At 42.5% G+C, this 23,411-nt stretch overlaps 2 protein-coding genes across 4 annotated transcripts in view; one reads left to right on the top strand and one right to left on the bottom strand.

Annotated features, from left to right (window-relative positions):
• eif2ak4 (eukaryotic translation initiation factor 2 alpha kinase 4) overlaps positions 1–21,210 on the top strand; it is a 25,569-nt gene extending 4,359 nt beyond the window's left edge. The window contains exons 4-37 of the mRNA XM_010777121.1: positions 1,540–1,713; positions 2,191–2,271; positions 2,372–2,523; positions 2,602–2,702; positions 2,819–2,976; positions 3,578–4,116; positions 4,920–5,035; positions 5,494–5,648; positions 5,765–6,201; positions 6,282–6,354; positions 6,428–6,517; positions 6,600–6,722; positions 6,923–7,027; positions 7,177–7,240; positions 7,332–7,411; positions 7,564–7,665; positions 8,112–8,162; positions 8,250–8,486; positions 9,219–9,294; positions 9,605–9,792; positions 10,114–10,320; positions 10,442–10,507; positions 10,595–10,765; positions 11,403–11,537; positions 11,709–11,816; positions 12,119–12,247; positions 14,634–14,720; positions 14,860–14,972; positions 15,065–15,120; positions 15,527–15,630; positions 16,094–16,162; positions 16,926–16,970; positions 17,914–18,029; positions 19,873–21,210. Coding sequence (XP_010775423.1) covers positions 1,540–1,713; positions 2,191–2,271; positions 2,372–2,523; positions 2,602–2,702; positions 2,819–2,976; positions 3,578–4,116; positions 4,920–5,035; positions 5,494–5,648; positions 5,765–6,201; positions 6,282–6,354; positions 6,428–6,517; positions 6,600–6,722; positions 6,923–7,027; positions 7,177–7,240; positions 7,332–7,411; positions 7,564–7,665; positions 8,112–8,162; positions 8,250–8,486; positions 9,219–9,294; positions 9,605–9,792; positions 10,114–10,320; positions 10,442–10,507; positions 10,595–10,765; positions 11,403–11,537; positions 11,709–11,816; positions 12,119–12,247; positions 14,634–14,720; positions 14,860–14,972; positions 15,065–15,120; positions 15,527–15,630; positions 16,094–16,162; positions 16,926–16,970; positions 17,914–18,029; positions 19,873–19,930 — 4,566 coding nt within the window. The 3' untranslated portion in view covers positions 19,931–21,210. The remainder of the gene's footprint in view (positions 1–1,539; positions 1,714–2,190; positions 2,272–2,371; positions 2,524–2,601; positions 2,703–2,818; positions 2,977–3,577; positions 4,117–4,919; positions 5,036–5,493; positions 5,649–5,764; positions 6,202–6,281; positions 6,355–6,427; positions 6,518–6,599; positions 6,723–6,922; positions 7,028–7,176; positions 7,241–7,331; positions 7,412–7,563; positions 7,666–8,111; positions 8,163–8,249; positions 8,487–9,218; positions 9,295–9,604; positions 9,793–10,113; positions 10,321–10,441; positions 10,508–10,594; positions 10,766–11,402; positions 11,538–11,708; positions 11,817–12,118; positions 12,248–14,633; positions 14,721–14,859; positions 14,973–15,064; positions 15,121–15,526; positions 15,631–16,093; positions 16,163–16,925; positions 16,971–17,913; positions 18,030–19,872) is intronic.
• Positions 21,176–23,411, bottom strand: part of crim1 (cysteine rich transmembrane BMP regulator 1 (chordin-like)) — a 31,708-nt gene continuing 29,472 nt past the window's right edge. For all 3 annotated transcript variants that reach the window (XM_010777113.1, XM_010777114.1, XM_010777115.1), the window contains one exon: positions 21,176–23,263. In XM_010777113.1, coding sequence (XP_010775415.1) covers positions 23,081–23,263 — 183 coding nt within the window. In that variant the 3' untranslated portion in view covers positions 21,176–23,080. The remainder of the gene's footprint in view (positions 23,264–23,411) is intronic.

Raw genomic sequence — 23,411 nt, 5'->3', positions numbered from 1 at the left:
AGGATTTCCTTCACTGTATTTCCTCAGGTTAGAAGGCCACCCCCCCTCAGGCTGCATCTCTGCCTGCGGCCCCCCAAACGGCTGAATAATGGACAGACTGCTACGTGAACTGTGGACTTGCAGGTTCAAATGCCCACCCATAACCCGATGCGTGAGTACGACCCTGAATTTGCCATGTCTCCCTTTGCGTCATTTTGCCATTGCCACTGCAGGGTATCAACCTATGGTATTCAACACACAAACTGGACAAACAAGTCTCACAATGCTGTTTTAATGTTTCCTGTCCTCAGGCATGTATCATTTGCAATTGCGAAACTTATTATTGTGGTCACATGCTGGAGACATAAAGCTCTATGTTCTTCTAAATCATTAGTCTTTAAGAAATAACCTTCATAATGTTCGTAATTAGTTAAAGGATATGTTGTTAATTACATATTAAAAACTGTGACTTTTTAACTTCCAGCGAAATGTCTCAATCAGAACAAAGCTCAGTGTGGACTTGTTCATGTCCTTCTCAGTGTTCGTTCTTACTAACTGATGTCTGGTGGCACAACAGGCCCTCCAGAACTGTAGCTGCCTAATGCAAAGCGTCTGGTCAAACGAGAACCTCCTGAATTGCCAGAGGCGAACTCACAAGCTGTGCGCCCCATCGCGATGTGGGGAGGTAAGGATGGCACACACAACCACACACACACCACACACACACACACACCACACACACACCACACACACACACACACACAACACAAACACACACCACAACACACACACACACACACACACACACTGACCGGATTCAAAGTAGGGTTGCAAGGGCGGGAATTTCTGGTACATTTTTGGAAATATTCGATGCAAAATTAAACAAAACATGACTTTCAACAGATTTTTATTTTTTTTTTTTAATTTTGTAAGTAGAACAGCATTTTTTTTTTTTATTGAACAATTATTGTTTTCATGAAGAATGAACGTAGGAATTGGTATAAAATTACTCATCCCCCCACCCCAAAATGCCACCCCCATCAAAATCCCACAAAGTCCCATTAAAAATGTTAAATGAAGAGCCCTTCTCCCTCAAAAAGCTCCCTATGTAACATGCCATTTTCCTTCAGCAACCCTCTGCATTTTTGCTAACCCTTCAGCAATGGGCTCTTCCTGGGCCTCATTCAACCATCCCAATCTGAAGTCTTCCTCTTCAGTGGTCATGTCCGCCTTTGTGGAGGAGGCCTCTGTGTCAGCTCGAGAGCTTAGGTTTGCCCGATGCCAACCAGCAGTGGTCTCAATAGCATGCAGTAAGCGTGTGCTATTGCATGGATATTCAAGTTTACTTTGAATGGCATCTGTTTGTTTTGTCCAAGATTTATGCTAAATATACTTTCCCCAACTATATTTAAGTTCCCTATGAAGAGCCAACCTTCAATTTTGAAAATTCCCAGTTTATTCCCATGGAAAGTTTCCATCTTTGAAAATTCCCGGAATTTTGCAATCCTAGATACAAGTATATACAACAACCACCTTTACCCCTACCTACCTGTCCACCAGGTGATGATTTACGAACTGGCAGACTACATCCAGGGCTTTCTGAGCGAGCACAACAAGCCTCCGTCAAGCTCCTTCCATGAGGAGATGCTGAAGAACCTGCAGAGACAGCAGGAGATACGAGATCAGGAGAAGCAGCAGAAGATGGACCAACGGCGCAAACAGGAGGAGGAAATGGTTAGGAGTATAGATAAAACCCTTCATGCTGTGCCTTGTGTTATAATATAACATCGTCTTGCACTTAAAATTAAAGTGATTTGGTTGGCCCACTCACAAAAGATCACAAACTTTATCTTGTGGGAGCTATACAGTGAAACTAAAGTAGAGCTAATCCATGAATAAGAAGCAGAAATTCATGATGTAAGAGTGTATCTGATCTGACTACATATGAAAATGCAGTACAAAATACTTCTGCTTGACACCCTATTGGATCTCCTTTGCTTAAAGACCTCTAACTTTGGCATAGGTTTGAAGATGGATTTTTGCATGAAAATGTACTTTAAGGGTTTATGAATTATCCAGATAGTTGTGGTTCCGTCATTCTACTAATCGTTGCAGCCCTACAAACTATGCACCCTGTATGAAAAAACCAAGACAACCGACGGAAGTTTCAGTCGAACAGGATGTTGACTGAGATTTTTCTTGTTCTTTTAGGAAAAAGAGATCATGGCTGTTATCCAAAAAAGAGAGGATGAGAAACGAGAAGAAAAGAGAAGAAAGGAGATTGCCAAACAGGTGTTTATAGAAAAACTTATCTCATATCCCCTGCAGAAACATAAATTAAGCAAAACTGGTGTTGTGATTGGCTTTTTGTTAATGGCGTTAATATTCACAGGAGCGTCTTGAGAGTCTGGATCAGCCAGTCCCTTCTCACTCCCCCCTGTTAGGGAAGAGCCCACCCAGCCCCAGCGGATTTCCTCCTGAACTGATGGAAGGCAAGAGAGCCACCAATAACCGCCGCCGGACTACCTCCGGTACACGCCACAGGTACACAGCAATCCAGCTGATGCTTCTCGTTTTAAAGAAACATTGAAATAAGGCTGACTTGTGTATCCGTTTACCCAGACGTGACACAGTTAATGACGACATCCCTCGCTCCCAAGAGCTTCTTCACTTCTCCAGCAGCGCCTTTGGAGATCTTGTTGTCCACAGAGGGAAAAGCTTAGGTGAGATTTGTCTGAGAGGATGCAGCTACTTCAGTCCAAAGTTGCTTAATCCACCTGTTAACCGTTGGCATGAGTGTTATTGTGTGTGTGCTATTGTGTGTTTCTGATTGTGACAGGTGTGAGCGAGAGGCTCCGGCGTAACGTTTATTATGGATTTGAGGAAAACTCTGGAGACTTTACTGTGATCTACGAGTGGTCGCTTCAATGGAACAAGAAGATGGGCACGTTTCTCACCAGTCTGGAGAAAGGAAGGATTGATAACTGCAAAAAGCAGGCAAGTAAAATAAAAGCAGATGTTATCATTAAGAGTTTAGTTTTGGACTCCACGTGGTCTGTGTTATGTTTTTAAGGTTGACCTTAAAAATGTCTGCCTCATGTGGTTATTGTATTCATGTCTCCGTGGTCTTAATTTGAACTTTTGTTGTTAACTGTGAAGCACTTTGTGAAATTTTATTTCTGTGAAAGGTGCTATAATAAATAAACCATTATTATTATTATTATTATTATTATTATAATAAATAAGCTTATTATTATTATTATTATTTAGTGGTTCAATAATGTATTCAACTGTTTTTAAGATCAGGAAAACCTGGAAAATAGTCCTTAAGTAATCTTTCTTTGTGCAATATATATATATATATATGCCGGTAATAACTGTGCAATATATGCCTGGCTGCTAGATCCTCAGAACTTTTTTTATTATACTTTTTTAATCTTTAATACTTTTTTATGCAAGCTTCTTAGGTAACATTAAACTGTCTTTGGCTCTTTTCTGCTGTAACAATGTAAATGTCCCCTCTGTGGGACTAATAAAGGTATTCTGATTCTGATTGGTGGTTTGAAGTACTAAACCATGCTTCTGAATTACTGTGTAGATCCATGGGGCCGAAAACGAGTTCAACTCCCTCCTGCGGCTGGATCATCCAAACTTGGTGCGCTACATGGCGCTGAGCTCCACTGAGAAGGAGGACTGCCTCGTGGTTAACCTGCTGGTGGAGCATGTGGCTGGCGTCAACTTGACCCAAAGCCTTGTCACACAAACCCCGGTCCCTCTGGACAAACTGTGCCACTACACGGCCCAGCTTCTGGCTGCCCTGGACTACCTTCACTCCAACTCCGTGGTCCACAAACAGCTGGGGGCCTCCAGTGTGCTGGTGGACTCCGAGGGAAACGTACGACTGACCGATTACAGCTTATCCAAGAGATTCGCCGATATCTGCAAAGAAGACATTTTCGAGCAAGCCCACGTGCGATTCTCGGAGGATACGTCGATGCCAACGAAAACGGGCAAAAAAGGGGACGTGTGGAACTTGGGGCTGATGCTGCTGGGTCTGAGTCAGGGGAAGGAGGTGCAGGAGTATCCAGTGACAGTGCCAGCCAGCCTGCCTGCTGACTTCCAGGATTTCTTCCATAAGTATGTATTGATGGATACATTACCAGCTTCTTAAAGGAGTATAATAGTATTTAAGACAATTTGCTATAAGTCATGTACTCTGTGTACTAAATGCTTTTGAATAGTCCTGACCATTTTCCAGAGATTTGTTTTAAATGAAAGATTTGTTTGTTTTCCTGACAACCGACTGACAGAAGCAAACCTTACATTCAATGAAATAGACCTTCAACTAATGATTATTTTATGCAATAGTTTGTTTGATCTATGAAACAACAGCAATCTGTGAGAAAATGGCCATTATGATATTTTAGATTGTTTTGTTCAACAATTAGTCCAAAGCCCCGAATTATTTAATTTGGTTCAGGTCAGATATTTGACCAGGAATGCAGCAAGTTAACTGATTACTGAAATAGTTGCCAGCAAAGTTTTGTGTCTCTTCGGGTAGATTTTCATGCCGTACACACACAAAGGGAAAACAGTGACTGCCTGGAAAAGTGGAACACATTCAGAACTGAGGAGTGGGCCTTGGAAAATGTATGGCAGTATTGTGAAGCATCTGGATTTGTTGTTAATATGCTAAATCATCCTTTGGGCCATGATGTTTATAGATGTCCGTCTTCCTCTTTGCTGGCTGTTTAAATAATGTTTTCAAATTTAAGTTGTTTTACATTCATAACATTATGTTTCATTTACAATGTTTAGACCTTTTCCTTCTTGTTAATATGGCTCTACTGCTTTATGTTGACAGCAAAGCACAATGTGGATTCGTAAAAATAGACATTTTAGTTAAAGCGTCTATAATACTGTATGTGTTTTTGTCACAGGTGTGTGTGCCTGAATGATGCTGATCGCTGGACAACTCAGCAGCTTTTAGAACACTCCTTCCTCAAGCCTCCTTCGCCCAAAAACCTGCCACAGCACCGGGTTGACAGCCCAGAAGGTGATATACACGCCCATACACTATTTGTACATGAGTTGGATAAAATATAAGAAACATTTAGGTAAATTTAGCTCAATTAAAGCAAAATATTCTACCAGAGCAACATATAATGTAGAGTCAAACAATTACAAACAAATCAGAGACAACTTGAACCTTTTTGTCAGATCTTAGTAAAACATTCGCGCCACAAAAAGCATCTTTAAATTCCTTATTTTCCTATCAATATAAAGGTATTTCCTTTCCTCGCAGCATATATTTACATTAATACTTAATAATAGTATAACTGTTAATGGAATGTTTTACATTGCATTTTACAGGTGTGTCTATTTTCTGCACAATCATTGTATAGTGTGTTAATGATATGCAGCTGATCCCACCCCTATAGTTATGATGTCATAAGCTCTCTCCATCACGACTATCTAATCGTTGTCATGTTTTTTCTTCTTCCGTCATCTCAGATCCTGTTGTGGACTTCCCATCATCAGTCACCCCGCAGAACCACATCCTCCACGCTCCGTTCAGCACCGGGGTGCAGAGGCAGTTTTCCCGCTACTTCAATGAGTTTGAGGAACTCCAGCTTCTTGGAAAGGGGGCGTTTGGTGCTGTAATTAAGGTAGGTGCTGTAATTAAGGTAGGCCCTAAAGCTTTTTTGGATGATGTTACACTGGCGAGTAAACTGTCTGTTGATCTCACTTTTTCCCTTCCACTTTCCCTCTCCTGCAACTCCAGGTTCAGAATAACCTCGACGGTTGCTACTACGCTGTGAAGCGCATCCTGGTCAACCCGGCCAGTAAACAGTTCAGACGAATCAAAGGCGAGGTGACGCTTCTTTCACGCCTTAACCATGAGAATATCGTGCGCTACTACAATGCGTGGATCGAGCGGCACGAGACCCCCTCGGGAGGCATGCTGAGCAACACCGACAGCTCCGAGCCTTGGAGCTCCAACGAGAAGCCCCCCAAGCGCAAAGAGTCCCCGAAGCCCATCAACGAGCTGGGCCTCGCCGACAACGTGGAGGACGCTGCGCCCCTCCCGGCCCTGTCCAGCTCCGTGGAGTGGTCCACCTCCATCGAGAGGTCCTCCAGCGCCAAATGTAGCAGGGACCAGTCAAGTGATGAAGAGGATGATGAGGATGAAGAAGAAGATGTTTTTGGTGCCTCTTTTTTGTAAGTGTTTTTTTTAGGGATAACGTGAAGCAATACTTTCTACTGCACAAACTCTCAACACTTCACATTTTTTCTTTTAGACCTTCAGACAGTGATTCAAGTAGCGACATAATCTTTGACAATGGAGATGAAAACACAGAAGATATGTCACAGGTTTGAATATTTACACTTTATCTATTATTCATTAGTATTTGTCCATAGTGCAACTAACAGACTCCTCTTGCAGGTTGAGCCAATCAGAAGGCCTGTAACAGACGCAGGGGACACCACAGACTCAGACCAACCCCTCATCATAGCTCATCACTTATACATACAAGTAAGCTTCACCATCATACTCCATTCTCTACCACTAGAGGTCACTGCCTCCTATCTAATGCCGGTTTTCTGTTTTCCACCAGATGGAATACTGTCAAAAAAGCACTTTAAGGGACACAATAGATCAAGGCCTGCACCAGGACCAGAATCGTTTAGCGAGACTCTTCAGGGAAATACTGGATGGGATTGCTTACATCCACGAGCAGGTGTTTTATCTGTGTGTGTATGTGTTTAAGTTCTAAGCATGGTTTAAAAAATAATTAGACCATTTGCAAGTGTCCCGTAACTTGCTAGTATCACACTTTTATATCCAAGTTGCATTTTGTATGGTAATAGCAGTAATAAGGAAGCCATGTTTTTAATTACGCATGACTGAGCAGATCTTTTCATGAATCCTCTCCATTAGGGCATGATTCACAGGGACTTGAAGCCTGTCAACATCTTCCTCGACTCACAGGACCACGTGAAGATTGGGGACTTTGGCCTGGCTACGGACCACCCTGCTAATGTGGTGTGTATTAGCCTAACAGCTTCACTCTACAGACAGGCCGCTCTGTGGAGTTATGTAAAACAGTGTCACTATGTTTAATCGCCTAGGTTAATAGCTCATAACACTAGATTACGCATCAATATGACATGCATACTGCTTTACTGTTTCAGGCTGCAGGCAAATTTGAAGTGGAGGAGAGCGGCTCAGCAGTGATGCCCAAACCAGATCCAACAGGTGCAGAGAGTTTGAAAAACTTCCCATGATTTAATGCTATTTTGATTGATATTCATGTTCTTCCCTGACACATTGCATCACTATTCTACAGGTAACATGACAGGCATGGTTGGTACTGCGCTCTACGTCAGTCCGGAGGTTCAAGGAAACACCAAAGCCACCTACAACCAAGTAAGATTTGTATTGAAATATAGACGTTATTTGAGCTTTTGCAGTTGTCTCCATGTGACCACTGTCTCTCCATCTTAGTTGCATAGTTTGCTGCGCTCCTGTAGCACAAGACTTTTAGGTGTCTGATATTTATCCTTTCTATTTGTCCTCAGAAAGTTGATCTTTTCAGCCTGGGCATTATCCTGTTTGAGATGTCCTACCGTCCAATGACAACAGGGTCCGAGCGCATCTCTGTCCTGAGCCAGCTGCGTGCGGTACGTTCATGTTCAGGACTGATAGCGATTTTTGCTGGAGTCGTAAAGTGAAAAAAATGACATTGTCTGTCTTTCCTTACTTCATAAGGACTTTATAAAAACATACACAACAGTATCTAACTTGACTTGCACGAGGCAACTGAATAATGTAAGGCAGATGCTATGTATGTGGGGCTGCCGCATGGAATTGTTGCAAAGAACTTTCTCTTGGTTGTCCAAGGTAAAAGACATGCCAGTCTACTCTATGCTAAAGGAGAAAAGAATGGAAGCATTGAAGCACATTTCCTAAGTAATGAGATCATTCATACAGCTGTTATGACCGCCACTTTGATACTTCCTAAGCAAAAAAAGACTGTTCCACTGCAGCCCATGTCAATTATTTTGGCTGCGTGGGAATTTATAACTTGCCTGTGACTGACCTCAACTCTTTTCTTTCTACGATGCAGGAGCTCATGATCTTTCCTGAGGACTTTACTGAATATGAGCAAGGAACACAGGTAGGACGCTGTAGCATTTTGATATGAAGCCTTTTTCTCTGAGTTCTCAGTCTAACAATCAGGGCTGCTGGCTGTGACTCCTTTCAGAGGAAAGTGATAGAGTGGCTGATGAACCACGACCCGGCCCTGCGGCCCACCGCCCAGGAGCTGCTGAAGAGCGAGCTGCTGCCCCCCCCACAGATGGAGGAGTCGGAGCTGCACGAGGTGCTGCAGCATACCATGGCTAATATCAACGGCAAATCCTACCGCACCATGGTGGGCCAGCTGTTCGCCCAGAACACCTCCCCGGTCATGGATTACACCTACGACATAGACCTGCACAAGGTGTGGTTCTAGTATATTTTGACTGGTGTCACGTATTTATTTTAAGAAGGATATATGATGTGTGGTATTTAGGGAATTAAAAACGTAGATGCATAGTAAGTACTTTTATTTATATTTCTATAGAAGGCATATGTATTTTGGATATATGGTGAATGTAAGTGTGAAGGCAAGGCAAGTTTATTTATAGTACATTTCCACACGAGGCAATTTCAATTTCTTTTACCAAAAACATTAAGAGCGTTAAAACGTTGTGCAACAGAAACGCATAATAAAATTACAGTGACATTTTTTTCAATAAAAAGCCAAGATAAATACAAATAAAGCAAACTAAAACAGGATAGGTCAAGTAAATAAAGAAAATACAAGAATAAAAGGTACAGTGCAGTGTCAGTTATGAATAGTTATTTTATTTAATAAAATGAAGCAGTGTGCAGAAAAGTCTTCATCCTTAATTTAAAAGAAGTGAGACTTGGAGTGACCTGCAGTTTTCTGAGAGTTTGTTCCAGATATTTGTACCATTTCAAAACAGAACACCATATGAAAAGCCACTTTATGTACTCTTGAAGTTACCCCTCACCACCTGAAGATGTCACTCCAGACATCTGAATGGCTACACTCACTCACCAGTGCTTCCTTTCATCTGGCCTGTATGGCGGCCAGCAGAAGGCCTGGTAGTGCTTACTCCATGTCTCCTGATCCCTAACAGAGGCTGTTTGTTTGCTCTCCCTCCAGGGCAGCTTCAGCTTCAATAGTGCCAAATTGCAGCAGCATGTTTATGAAACAATCACCAGGATCTTCAAGAAGCATGGTGAGTACACTATGGTTGTTTGATGAGTGTGCGTGTGAGCCTCTGTTGACTCTCCACTGCCAACCACTTGGACTCCTGACCCATTGTGAGCACGTTCTTCTGAACCCCAACATCTGCTCCAGAGAGTGGCAGCAAAACAATAAGTGCACCGTGGGGAAGAGCAGATTATGTGCAGGTGCTAGTGTTTTTTTTTTGCTGATGATGTCCAGCTGTCCTTATTTGTTTTTACTCACACGCATCATCTCTTTTTCGGCCGAGGGTTGTGTTATCTTATGCAGATGTTGCAGTAATACATGATGTTCCTCCTCAGGTGCGGTGCGCCTCCAGACACCGCTTCTCCTCCCCAGGAACAGGAAGCTGTATGATGGCAGCGAGCTGGCCTGCTTCATGGATCACAGTGGAATGCTGGTCACACTGCCCTACGACCTTCGTGTGAGCGCCACACACACACACGCACACGCACACACACACACACTCACACACGCACACACACACACACACACACACACACACACACACACACACACACACACACACGTGCACACATACACATACACACACACACACACACACACACATACACATACACACACACACACAAAACACGCATGTCCGCGCTTGCACGCAAACACTAATTACCCAACTATTTGCATCAGCACACGCAAACACACACATAGTGTGAGGCTGCAATCAGCAGCCGCCTTAATATCCTGCTACCTCAGGAAACCCTGAACACTAANCGAACATTATATGCAGACACAGACGTGGTTCAGAAACACAGAAATATTAGAAAACAGACCATTAAGGCAAAACATCTAGTTTGATGGGTGCTGTCAAAACTCAACTACAATAATGTGTGTGTGTGTGTGTGTGTGTGTGTGTGTGTGTGTGTGTGTGTGGCACCCGCAGGAGAGGAACTACAACATCTACCTGAACCACACCAGCTTGTTGAATGCCATCCTGCTCCACAGCGGAGTCCCTGAGGGCAAGCTGAGCCAGGCCTCCTCCATACTGTGTGAAGCCATGGTCAGTGAAGGTCACACGTGCATCACAGATGTTATTCACAGTGCGTGACTGTTGCCTAAACGCTAGCATGAGCATATATAATAGTGTTAATGCATTCCTTTTGTTTCTGTGTCTTCCCCAGAGTGAAAAGCTGACCAAACGTGAGGTGGAGGCAAAGTTCTGTAACTTCTCCCTGCCGACCAACAGCGTAAGTGTCAGACCTGGGATGGACGAGGACCTGCTGTAAAAATAATCAGCAGCAGCTCACTTGTTCTAAACTCAGACATCCCTCCAGTTGCAGACGCTGTACAAGTACATAGTGCAGAAGGGGAATCTGCAGGATCTGGCTCCACTGCTGACATCACTCACCAAACAGAAGACCGCCGTCACCCAGCTGGCCAAGCAGGGCCTCAAGGACCTGGAGGAGCTCACGGTGCTGCTGAGGAAACTGGGAGTCAAACTGCCGGTGATTTGGATTCAAAGTCAAAGTCAACTTTATTGTCAATCTTTAAATTTATGTGTACAGACAGAGAGATCGAAATATCGTTTTCCACAATCCCGAATACAAAAACTAATATATATATAAAAATATGTATGCAAATTCGTATAAAAATTACAAAATGTCATCTGTGGAAGCAGTACTGTAAAAAGCACGACCAATCATTTTAGCCGGCCTGGCTAAAATAACTGGATGGCCTACCTGCCTGTCAGCCTTCCATCTGTGCACAAACTTATCTCGTGCCCTCATTGGTCATGTGCGCGTTCGTGTGTGTTGGAGGAGGGGCTCTGTAAGGAAGTGGCAGATTTGTTCCGGCTGTGTATTTTCAAATTCTAGCGCACTCGAGCTGGTTTCTCCAAAATGACCTACCCCACCTTTAAGACCTATATAAAAGCACAACAATCAATATATACAAAAATAACAGTCACTTCAATATCTTTAAAAATGTACATTAGTGCAAGACTGTCCATAGCAGCGTAAAAAAAGTGTCTGGTGCTGGATTTGAGTGTCTGTGTGTGTGGGGTGTTAACACACACATTCTAGGTGAATGGAGGTTAAAGTGTATGTTCTCTTTCCTTTTAAAACATGTGTATCTTCTCTATAGGTGGTGGTTAACTTAGGCTTGGTATACAAGGTGCAGCATCACTGTGGGATCATCTTCCAGTTTGTGGCTTTCATCAGGAAGCGCAAGCGAACTGTGCCGGACATATTGGCAGCTGGAGGACGCTACGACCACCTGGTGGGTTTTACTGGCGTTTATCCGTGCCGCACTAGTGACTTTCATGACAAAAATCTGCAGCCAATACTTGAAAAATGTGTCTTCCATTTTTCTTCATACCTCTTCGGTCTGAATTCAATTAAATCCATATGATGCAGTCTATGTTCTGTCTGTTGTTCTCTGTGCTGCTAGATCCTGGAGTTTCGTGGGCCAGCTTCCACGGTGCCGGTGCCTTCTGCAGTGGGGGCCAGCGTGGCCCTGGACAAAGTCTGTGCAGCTATAGCCAACATGGAGGAGCCGGTGAGACACACACACACACACACACCCACTGGGATCATTCCTAATTATTGTAATGAAGGCGCAGCAGACAGCTACATATTTAAGTATGCCTTATTATAGCAGTCGGCCGCCACACAGCCACTTTTACAAACATGTTAATAACTATGATCGCTATGACTATTGTCATTATCGTGTTCTCTATTTTTATTTCAAATGTGAAATGATGTGCCTAAGAAAACTGTGGGTAGATCTGAAGACAATAAGATACTGCATTATTCAATATCTTTCTGTTCTTTACATTCTCTGTTTTTGCATTCCATCAGCCCTCAGTCAGCTCCTGTGATGCGCTGGTGGTCCCAGTGGGACACTCTTCCATGTCCAGAGCCATCAATGTTGTCCAGAAGCTGTGGAGCACTGGTGTCTCTGCAGACATCGCCTACGACGTCTCACAGGTGAGAGAATAAATAAACTGTTTTCTAGTAAAAAAGTTATTTGTTTACATTCTGTGTTCTTCACCCAAATGCATTGTGTCATTGATCTCTCAGAACGGTGTTGAATTTATGTGCTTCCGGACCTGCAAAAGGAAACCGTCTGCAGAGAGAACATGGCTAGAGAAGCACTGTAGTCGTTTAATCAGGAGGATTTATATCCGTTCGCAGTTATTATATAACTGAGCCCCTTTTTTCTTTCAAAACTCGACCACTTTCCGTCTTTTGTAGACCCCTGAACAGAAAGGAACATTGGTGTAAAATGTATTTCCTTTTTGTCCTGTAGTAACTTCCACCCTCCTACAGGGGGCGACTTCTGTTCTTGAGGGGGAAAGACCCCTCATCTGTCAGCAGCAGAGTTTATCGTGACAGCATCATAAATAGTAAACATCTTAGAGAATGAGCTGCACTTTGTGGTTTCACTTGAAAGAGGCCATGTTGGGACAATACAAGTCATTTCTGCAATAATCGACTCAGGCATCTGTTAGACAAGCTTCCAATAAACTTTTATGATAAGCTCATGTTAGGGGAAACAGCCGAGATGAGATAAGTCCCCTCAAAGTGAAGTTATTTATTTCCCGGTCCAGAAATCCTGATGCCATGCCTCTGTCACATTCTTCATGTTTATGTGACAAACTGATCCAAGCCTTGTGTTTGTGTGTTTGTGTAAACGCCCTCCATCGCAAATTGGAGTGCCCACATGTCAGTTTCCACTTCTGCAGTGGATAAGTGCTTTGCTTTTAACAGTCTTCATTGTCTTTATGTACTGGCACAGGACAAAAGTTATTGGCCACCTTCATTTCCCCTAACAAGTCCTTACGGGCAGTTTGGCTGAAAAAGAGCGGCATTAGGTTCAAAGTGTCAACACTGTTTGTATTTGTAGATTAAGTATGCAGGCTGCGCACTGACTGAGTGGTGAGATGGTGAGAACACCTTGTTCGGACCCCTTCATCCATCCCTCCCCTCTCACTAGACTTTTGTTAACACCTGTCCCATGCTGGCCTCTTAAAAGGCCCTGAATCTGCAGCTTTAATTCATCCTCAGGAGACAGTTCCACTCTTTTTAGCTTTTAATTGCCAAATATGGCAAACTCCTTTCCACATGCGGTCAGATTAGACATATGGCCCTGGAGCTGCCCACCGGCCCCCTGAGCAATGGCTTAACTTTGACTTAATTTGTTCTGTCAACGTGAAAGTTATAAGAAAAGAGGAAGTGTTAGTGCATACAGGATGACGAGGCAAACATGACACACACACACGCTTGTTAACACAGAAGGGGTTGTTCTGCACTACCACTGGCTCGTCTAGTGGAGCAGCCAAATGAAACTCTCGGGCTGCGAGTTGGCGTAATCAATTGGGCTAATACATACAAACGTACAGAGTGTCATGGTTGAACACATTACCTGAACACACATTGATATTGGTCGTGACTCCCGACACAGTGCACACTCTTTCAACCAAAACTCTACCTACACTGAGTGTTTGCTGCTGTAGAAGAAGGTTCTGAACCAGGGTTCCCCCCAAAATGAGCCCAGATTTCAAAATGGTTTTAAATGACAAACTTGACTCATGATTCTTTTAGTAATTAATGGAAGAAAACTCTCTCAAACTGGTATGGTTAATAACAATTAAGACCAGATGGTTAAGTTAACAGCTCCCTCTTAACTCAGCCCAAACTGTGTCCCTCCAGGTTAGATCCTCAAGCAGCAACATTACCACCAAACAGGACATGTTAAAGTGAATGGTACACATATTCAGTATGTTGTGAAATTAATATTCTCTATCCATTCTTTTTTTTAATGTGCTCCTAGTTCTAGGGATTGCAGGCATTGAAGGCAGCATATTCCAGGATTGAGTTTTTGTTTTATTGTTATTACAAAGCAAGTACAGTAGTATTAAAAGGCTAATTCGTAAGAGATAAACGCACAGCCTGTATTTGGAGACTGGCTTTGAACAGGTCCTTCACGTCATATTAGGTTGTACAATTTATAGGTACAATCATAAGTGCGGCTACACGTCATTACAGTCAATCCCTGCCTTCAGTGAGGGGTGCAGATCGTAGGTGCAGATGCAGAACACCCAGAAACCCCTTACCAATCAGAGCAGCTTTTTCAGGAGGTACTCTTAAAGAGACAGGCTCTAAAAACTGAGCATTTAAGCCTGAGGGTAATTACAGGTACATTCAGTCAGACAGTTTAGGAAAAACGAATGTGTGTTCTGAGCATCTAACATGTTCAAATGCAAATTCAAAGTACAAGTATGAACCTGGAAATGAGCATAATATGAAACCTTAAATCACCACCTATATTGTCTGTGTGCGAGTAATTGACCATTGGTCCTCTTGTGTTTAGTCTCAGGAGACGTTGATGGAGCACTGCAGGCTGGCCGGCATCAGCTGCATGGCCCTGGTCTCTGACAAGGAGGGAAACTATGTGAAGGTAAACCAGACCAACAGTGCAGCAAAGCATTGTGCGGGAATACATTACATTTAAAAAAAAAAGCCGACTGTTTGTTTAAGAGAGAATTATAGAGTGGTTCTGAACAGCAGCACATGCTAAAGTATTTGTCTGTCTCCAGGTCAAGTCCTTTGAGAAAGACAGGCAGTCTGAGAAACGGATCCCTGAGTCGGACTTGGTGGACCACATCATTCAGAAATGTCGGACCAAATTCTTTGAGGACAGAAACATCAGGTAAAGACATTTTGGTTTAATGCGCTGCTCAGACGTCTGCATGATGTAAGGCGGTTTGTTCTTATATAATGTTGTCCTTGTGCCCCTTGCAGAGAAATGTCTGAAAGCATGTCTCAGAACCCTAAAGGATCGCTGCTCAACACCACAGGTCTGATCACCCCTTAGTTTTTACAGAACGCCTCTATATATACAAATTAAAATGTGTAGCCTTATAGCCTTACTGCAGCATTCACACCTCTGTTTTTATACTGTCTACTTGGAAAAGTATGACTGTAAAGTAGCACTGATCCTACTGAATTTACACTTCTGGAATGTAACTGATTTGTTACCCAGTGACGTACGATAAGTGCAAAAAGAGAAGAAGTGTTACATTTCACACCAACTTCTGGCATGCAGACAGGTAGCATACAAACGGATTTAATTAAATTGAAAGACTTTAGCGAGGCAGTTTTCACCGTCATGTCATTGGAATGTGTACATTTGAGTTTAAGGTGTTTTTAACCAAAGCCTTCTGATTGGATGAAATGTGGAAATGGTCCTTTTTCTGTCTGCAGGCTCCTCAGAACAGCATGGGAGCAGCGGCCCCATGAACATGAATGTGAACGTCATCAGCCCGGACAAAGTCTCTTCTAATATTAGACGACGCTATGAGACTCAGGTTTGTGACACACACACACACACACACACACGCACACGCACACACGCACAGACACATACGCTTCTCTTTCCATCTTTTCTGATCCCTTATTTTCCATTCTGAAATCGATGATTTGGTGAGCCAGATTTCTGATTTAGTTACCAATAAAAATGTTCACAAATATTTGACATTTAAACCACTCGAGTTTATGTCCGCACCCACTCATCCAGTCATTTCTCTACAGCTTCACAAATGGGGAATAATAACAGCAAGCATTGCAAGAGAAATAAACAAAGACATCACATTGTTTGTCAATAAGAATACGATAACTGTAACAGAAAACCAACCCACTTTTCTTATTTAAAAAAAGTAGTATTCTTTTTCCTCCTGGTTTCTTTTGATCATGGGAACCACCACTATTTACTTTCATCCTTTTCAATTTGTTCTTTCTCTTATTTTGTTCCTTTCTAACTCTCTCTTTCAGATCCAAACCAGATTACAAAATCTCGCGAGCAATTTACAGAACAAAACCAATGACATCGAGGTTCTGGCAGTAAGTCATTTCTTCGTTTATCCCGGCTCCCCCTTTTTCTGCTCTCCCACCCTTATCTCTAGAATCCATGTGTGGAATCACAGAGCGGCGAAAAGGGCTTTTTGATAGCTAAAATCGCAAACATCCCTGGGAGCAGCCCTTTTATAGTGATTTGCCTCGTGCTGGAGGTTGACATGGCTGTGAATCCATTCCAGTCGCTACAGAACAATGAACACTAAACAGTCACCGTGTCATTTCAGGGGATGTAAATGGCTGCCATATTGTGTTTATTTGTGGTTGCATTGAAGATGTATGGCCTGATATTCTCAAAGTAAATCATAACGTGCTTGTTTTTCTTTTTACCAATGTAGCTACACACAATTCATTTGTCTTCCATATTGGGGTCTGGATTTCATCAGCAGTAAATACAAGTTATTGAAACATAATCACCTTGATTCCCATAAGCAGAGAGTTACACAGGCCTATAAATCTTCACTGTGGTCAGTAGCCTGCTTGTCTATCAAACAGAAGTACTCGTTTTCCAATGATTATCCCAGGAGGCTATTAGACTCTTCCTGTAAACGGGACATCGAGTACTTTTTAGGCCTTGCCAGAGCATTGTGTAAGTGGAATTATGGGTACATTTACCCAAGTGGTGTGGATTATCTATAAAGAATTGCACAAGCTATTGGCTGATATTTTTAGCTGTATTATAAAAACATTTCTGGAACTGTTGCAACACGAGATAAGGCTCCATTGTGTTTTGCTTGTTTTCGTCCCACAGGTGGACCTGAACAAGGAAACGCTGGTGAACTTCCTGTCTCTGGAGGTAGGTTCCATACTTGGCTTTATCAAGACCCTTTTGCAGAGTTAATAAAAGGCTACATCCTTAAGGGTGGAAGGGAGGGAGGGAGGGAGGGAGGGTGGAAAGAACAGCCAATAGAGGTCAAGATCGCAGACAGGAAGTGGGGATCCCGTCTCCTTCCTAACAGGCCCGATGAGGAGTGGACTGAGGGAACACCCCGGCCTTTTTCCACAGCCAGGGAACTCTGCCAAAGACGTTCATTCCTTTAACAAGGCTCACATATGGTACAGACACATACAGTTAAGAAAATGCATACTTAAGAGGTGTTACAATTCACATTCCAAACTCCTGACCAAAGCGGCACTCATAAAGAAACCCTGGTTCCTAAGAGCAGAGGTTTTTAAAAGTCTTAAATTATATTGTGCTAAGTAACATGAAGACGTCTGAAGAACGCACTTTACACCACCCCTCTATATAAGCAAAAGCCTCCACTGCAGAAATGAATGGGCCACCTATACAGTTGGCCCGCTTCGCAAGCACATGTGTCAAAGAAAACACTTTAGTATATAAAACGGGTGACAATACACAGTGGGTATAGCCAGGCGTGCAGGAAAGGCCTGCTTTAAATACGGCAAATGACCCCGAGTCACACACAAAGCAGAGGAAATCTATAAACCCACTGCAGCTACACTTGACTTGAACAAATATACTCCAAGGCTGCAGAAGAAAAAGCCCATTTATTCCTCTAAAATGCAGTTTACTTTTCTCTTAACAAACATAAAGGGAACTGACACCTTGTGAGCTGTTGTGTTGGATACTCTGAACAGTGTTGACATAGTAAACTAACCTCGACCAGGCTTTGTTTGATGCACTGAATTCGGCCTCTGCATTTCTTGTCACACTTCTTGCCTTCACTGCTTGCTAATTTCTTGCATTCACACATGCTCTCTACTTTCTTTCTTTCCAGTTTGATAGCGAAGAGCAGTTCAACAGCAGCGTGAAGACTCTGCTGTCTCGTCTACCCAAGCAGCGCTACCTGAAGTCCATCTGCGATGAGATCCACCATTTCAAAATGACCAAAAAGTTAGTTTTTTGTGTTGTTATCAGCAAAGAAAAACCAACTTGTTGCAGATCTTAATAGTTCCTATCTATTGTTGTTCCCAGACATAGCTTGCTATATCACCTACATTGTAAAGAAAGTCAAATATATTCATTCTTTATTGACCATGAGTATGTACAGAAGATTGTGCTGATCCAACTAGTAGATGCTGAGATAATTCACCGGATAAGTGAAACTTTTACATCATTATTTGCGGTGAAGGAAAAGGAAACGTTCCCCGAAGTTTTTATCATTGTCGTCTAGGCCCTGCTGATGTGTATAACAGATTTAATGAGAATCTATACAAAAGTTGTTGAGACATTTGACTTAAAAACTAAATGTTAGCCCGCTGCTGGCGCTAGTGGTAGGTAGGGAATCACTCTAATTGGTGTTGAGATATTTCAAATAGGGCCAAAGTGCTGGACTGACACAACCAGAAATACTTGAAGAAATAAATAAGGCAGGACAATGTGTTGTAATAAGAAAACTATTTTAATGTAACATTCTCAAAGTTGCAGAGATGTTTTGGGGATCTCAGTTTCCTGGAATGGTTGCTTTGTTTTTTCTTGGAAATGTTGCCAGTTACGTAGTTCTTAATACGGCCAACGCAAGGGGTTTCATTTGTGGGCAATAGGCTCCTCACAATTGTGTTGCCTCATTCCATGATAGAAAGAGACTTAACAGACATTTTCATTTAAATGGAAATGTTCAAGATTTAGGTTTCTATATTTGAGAAAGGATAAGAATCCAATCCCCCGCCCCGCCCCCAAAGCTGGGAGCAAGCCCACACACTCCAGGTGTAACAGTGACAGTCCTTCAAAGGGAACTGTAATACGGATAACTACTGCCTTGCAGAATATCAAATCCTCTGCTGAGCCCGTTTCCTGAGGTGGAATCTGGAGAAGGATTTGCCTTGTTTGGTCTTCTGAGGTGTGTCTCTTAACACCCAGGTTGATTGACAGAGAGATTTGAGCACAAGGGGGAGGGGGGCGGTTAACTTCACCAATTGCTGCGGTTGTGGATGTAGCGCTTAATGTTCCCCAGCTTCCCAGCAGAACGATGTTTTTTTTCAAAGCCCAGGCTAAATCCCCAGTGTTTGAGTTCCTTGTGACGCTGGTGAATGCCCATAGAGAGCAACCCTGTGAGGGATTCAGAGGATTTTCTCTTTCATGAATGAGATGCTAACAAAAAAAAAAAAGAGCTTCTCTTTCTGCCTTGCCGTCCGCCTCTCCAGAGCAGTTGGTTTTCATTTCCTGTCCCTGCTGTGTGTTTGATTTGCCATTTAGTGGGGGAAAAGACTCTGGTGATAAATACACGTCATAGAGGCAACAATGGATATATTCATCGGCTTGTTTGTTGTTTTCAATGAATGTGGGGCACAGGCAACCAAGGCCAGATGAGTGGGCTGAAAGGCTCATCCAGTCACCTGGCAGCCGCAAGATCATAAAGTAAACTTATCCCAAGGGCTCACTGAGATTTAGTTCTAGCTAAAACCACTGCTGGCATGTACGATCTGTATCTCCAGTGCTGTTTTTACACATCTTCAGCCATATAAGGTGTTCACAGGCACAGCCATGCTTGAGCTAACAATGACAGCGCCAACTAATGGAAATAACAGTAATTGGTACTTTTACCCTGGACATAGCAGAGTTGAATCCTGTGTTTATTTAAACTGACTGATCTCTTCATCTAGGAATCTAATACGTGGAAACCTAATATGTGGAAACCTACCCGGTTGAATTTCATTGTCCTTATTTTTTGATGTCCCATTTGTGTTGTTTTAATATCCTTTTGAATCAATAACTGACGGATGTTGTCCTGTTTCAGGCTGGCTGTGGTGGTCTTGTACAGCTACAAAGACGACTACTACAAGATCCTTCTCTGAAAACCAAGACTCAAGCTCCCTGACCTGCTGTGCTTCAGACTCCCAGAGACTTTGCATCAGGACCTACAGAACTTGTTTCATGATGGACTTGTAGCTTTCCTTCTTAGAAAGCGCGAGCCCCAAAGACACCATGTTTACCATGTTGAATGGTAATTCAAAATCGTTAACTTTCCAGTGTTTTGTAGATGTTCTCAGATAGAGTCTTGACTCTATTGCCTTAATAGAATTCTAGAAGTTGAAAGATGGATTTCTACTGAAAATTGTGCCATGAAGGGAACAATTTCACTTTTTCTAATCAGCAACAATTTGAATAGTAGGAATAAATGACCTTTTCCCACAGAGCTGATATTGTGTCTATTTTAATTACACATCTGAGTACAACAAAATGCAGCCTCATTATTGACTACCTGCATACTGAGTAATACCTCATAAGCTAATGCTTAACCTTGTTGTTGCTATGAACTCAGTTATTGCTCAGTTGAGACACGTCGGGCATGTTTGGGGAGTTTTTAGTGGAGTTTGAAGGCTTTGTGTTGCATATTTGACATATTCAAGGCCTGGGAAACTGACCCTAATATTTACTTTATTGATCCTTCCGGAGAAGCTTCCTCACCTTGAAGTTTATGAGCAAGCTTAGACGGACAAGTCAAAACAACAGCACAGTCTGCGGAGGATTATACAGGTTTCCAGGCCTGAATGTCTTTTCCGGGCTTTTATTAGCTCATTGGATAGATGAGAGGGCTACTTGCTTTTTCGCTTGCATTAAAATCTCAAAGGACCCCCCTCAGAAACAACCTACCGCGACTAAACACATCTGCAAATGCCACTGAGATAAGAGAGCAGGAGAGAACGATCAGATTTAAAGCCATTTGGGACAGAACTCGAGCACCAGATGTGAATGTGAGTGAGGTTAAGAACCACTAACAGATACCATCTTGAATGACAACACTGCACTGGCATCGTTCCTCTAAATGTCATTTGCACGGGACACTTTGGTTCACACTTTTATTTTTCGAAATAAGTGTAAATGTTACAGTTCATCTAGGAAACATATTTACAGGTTTTGCAACAGTGAAATAAATAAGGTTGTATAGAATATAGCAGATAGAAATGGTAAATAGTCTACAATGTACAGCAGCTTTGGCTACCAAAAGTTCATTTTCCAAAAAAAAAAAGACAATCTCAAACTATAGTTTAGTATTAATAAATAAAGCTATGTGAAAAAATAAATAAGGTACTCTTCTGTCCTACTAATTTAAACTACTTTTTTTTTTTTTTTTACACATAGAAGAACAAAGAATTGCGTAAGCTTTTACAGTCACCTCTTCTTTTTAAAGCACATGGTCATGATTCAAACAGACACAAATCTACCGAGTTACTAAAACACTTCAATATAAATTGGCATCAGAAAGGTCTTTGTATTGAGAAATTGGCAAAGGATTGAGAACTCTGATCCAAAACCTTTTCCTATGAAACCCAGGTTTGTTTTCGTAATGCTTCTCAGTTTCTATCCTCTCCCCGTTCTGATCACATTGGTACAGAGCCAGTAGCTGCAACAGCGTGTTCACTTGAGTGGTTTAACATCTCCGAGGGCTTAATATGCCTATCAAATCCCTGATTAGGAATTTTATCCCTACAAGAATCCAGCAGGGAGCTTTCTAAAAAAAGAAAAGAAACACTGGCTCCAAAGAAAGTGCTACGTCTCTTTAAAACGCTCTGTAATGTGTACCCTTGGGTAGCGTTACTAGAGAGCTCCGCTTACACTCTTCCACATCACATAATTCACTTGTATTTGAAGATGATGGGAATCACCTGTGACGCTGTACAACAATATCTGCTCATCTTAATAATGGGTGAATATATTACCGTTTTTAAGTTCCTGGATATGGGTTTATACAGTAATTAAATTAAATGAGATATGCATTAAGGCTATAGAATTAAGGCTTTAAAATGAATCATCACTAACATTCGGTGTGAGCAGAAGCTCCACACAGCTGTGAAGGAGGTTATGAAGCGAGGCATGATATCAAAGACATTCCTCATAGGTCCAGATGAAGCGTCTGGCACCGCTATTCACTCAATAAAATGACATTCTTCCTGGATGAACATCATTACACTTTGCAATTTTAATAATGACGAAGTACGACTGAGTCCTTCTGGATGAGACAAAGTGGAAAGGTGAAGGCGACTTGCTACCGTATTGCAGACACGTTTTGCAGAAGGAGTTCACAAATTCCCTTTCTGAGAACTGTGGTTTGTAGCTTTATGAATGGAATGACTCGGGTCATACGAAGGTAGAAACAAAGGCTATTATTTTGGAAGCGTGTCCCTCCTGACATTGATCACAGGAATGTTTAGACTGGCATCTTCGAAATGTTTCAATCTGGCCCCGCCGAGACACCCATAATAAAAACGAGAGGTGGCCAAGAACAACACTAAAACTAGTACAAATACTGTAGAAATATACAAAAACTAAGATGGAAACCACACATTGTAAAGCAGGGGGTTTGGATCTGTGGGTCTATATAAAGCCTGTTGACTTTATGATTTGGCTGCTGAACCCAATTTGATCCAACTGGATTATCAGTTCCTTTGGCCTCCCTGCTGAGGAAAATTATTACATCCATGAAGCACTGCTGGGGGGGGCATCATCCTCGAAAACCTTCCTTTTAACTACAGCCCAAGCCCCTCTCCTAAAGCTTTTTAATGCTCCTCTTATTGCCTCAGAGTTTCAGTTTCTAAGGAGGCAATAATAAGCATTAGTATTACAATGTTCACAGTCAAAGTCTGATTGTGAGGGAGGAGCCTCTGGCTGCCTCTCTGTTTTAAAGCCCGGAGTGGCTGTGTCCTTTATATGTCCATCATATGTCCATCCGTCCATCCACCTCCCAGCATCCCACTCCACCACAACGATCCAAACACAGAAGAATATGGACACAAATTGAAAAGAAGCATAGGTCACTTGCTTTGTCTCTTGTAGAGCGTCCTCAGTTTCACAGACAAAAGGGTGGAAAGACAAGGCGGCGGCGGCGGCGGCACCCAAGGTGTGTGTGCACTGTTGCACTCATCACCATGGAAACAGCAGTAAGAGAGAGTGGGAGGTGTCGGGCAGCTCTGATCTGCAGAGTTTCAGAGGTGTTTCTTTGTCTTTTAGCGCCAGTCGTTGCTCAGCTTGGCCCTGGGGATGGTCATCTTGTCCCCACAGGTGGAGCTCATTTCTGGAGAGAAGTGGATGATTCCGCAGTCGTTCTTCACATTCTGAAACTTGTTCTCCTTGGAGGGCTCCATGTAGACCACTGAGTTCTTGTTGACGTGCTTCTTGAGGATCACCGTCTTAGCAGAAAAAGGTGAAAGAACATAATCCCTTGTTAGTTTGAAGATATCATTCAGGTCTTAACAGCTAGATGAAAATGTACTCATTTTTGTCGACTTGCATGAAATGGCTCCTGTATGACGTAGTTAAGGGACATTGTAAGAGTTG

The sequence above is a fragment of the Notothenia coriiceps genome, unplaced genomic scaffold (assembly GCF_000735185.1).
Source record: "Notothenia coriiceps isolate Sejong01 unplaced genomic scaffold, NC01 NC01_scaffold00017851, whole genome shotgun sequence".
NCBI classification, from domain to species: domain Eukaryota; kingdom Metazoa; phylum Chordata; class Actinopteri; order Perciformes; family Nototheniidae; genus Notothenia; species Notothenia coriiceps.
This window is presented reverse-complemented; position numbering and strand designations above follow the sequence as displayed.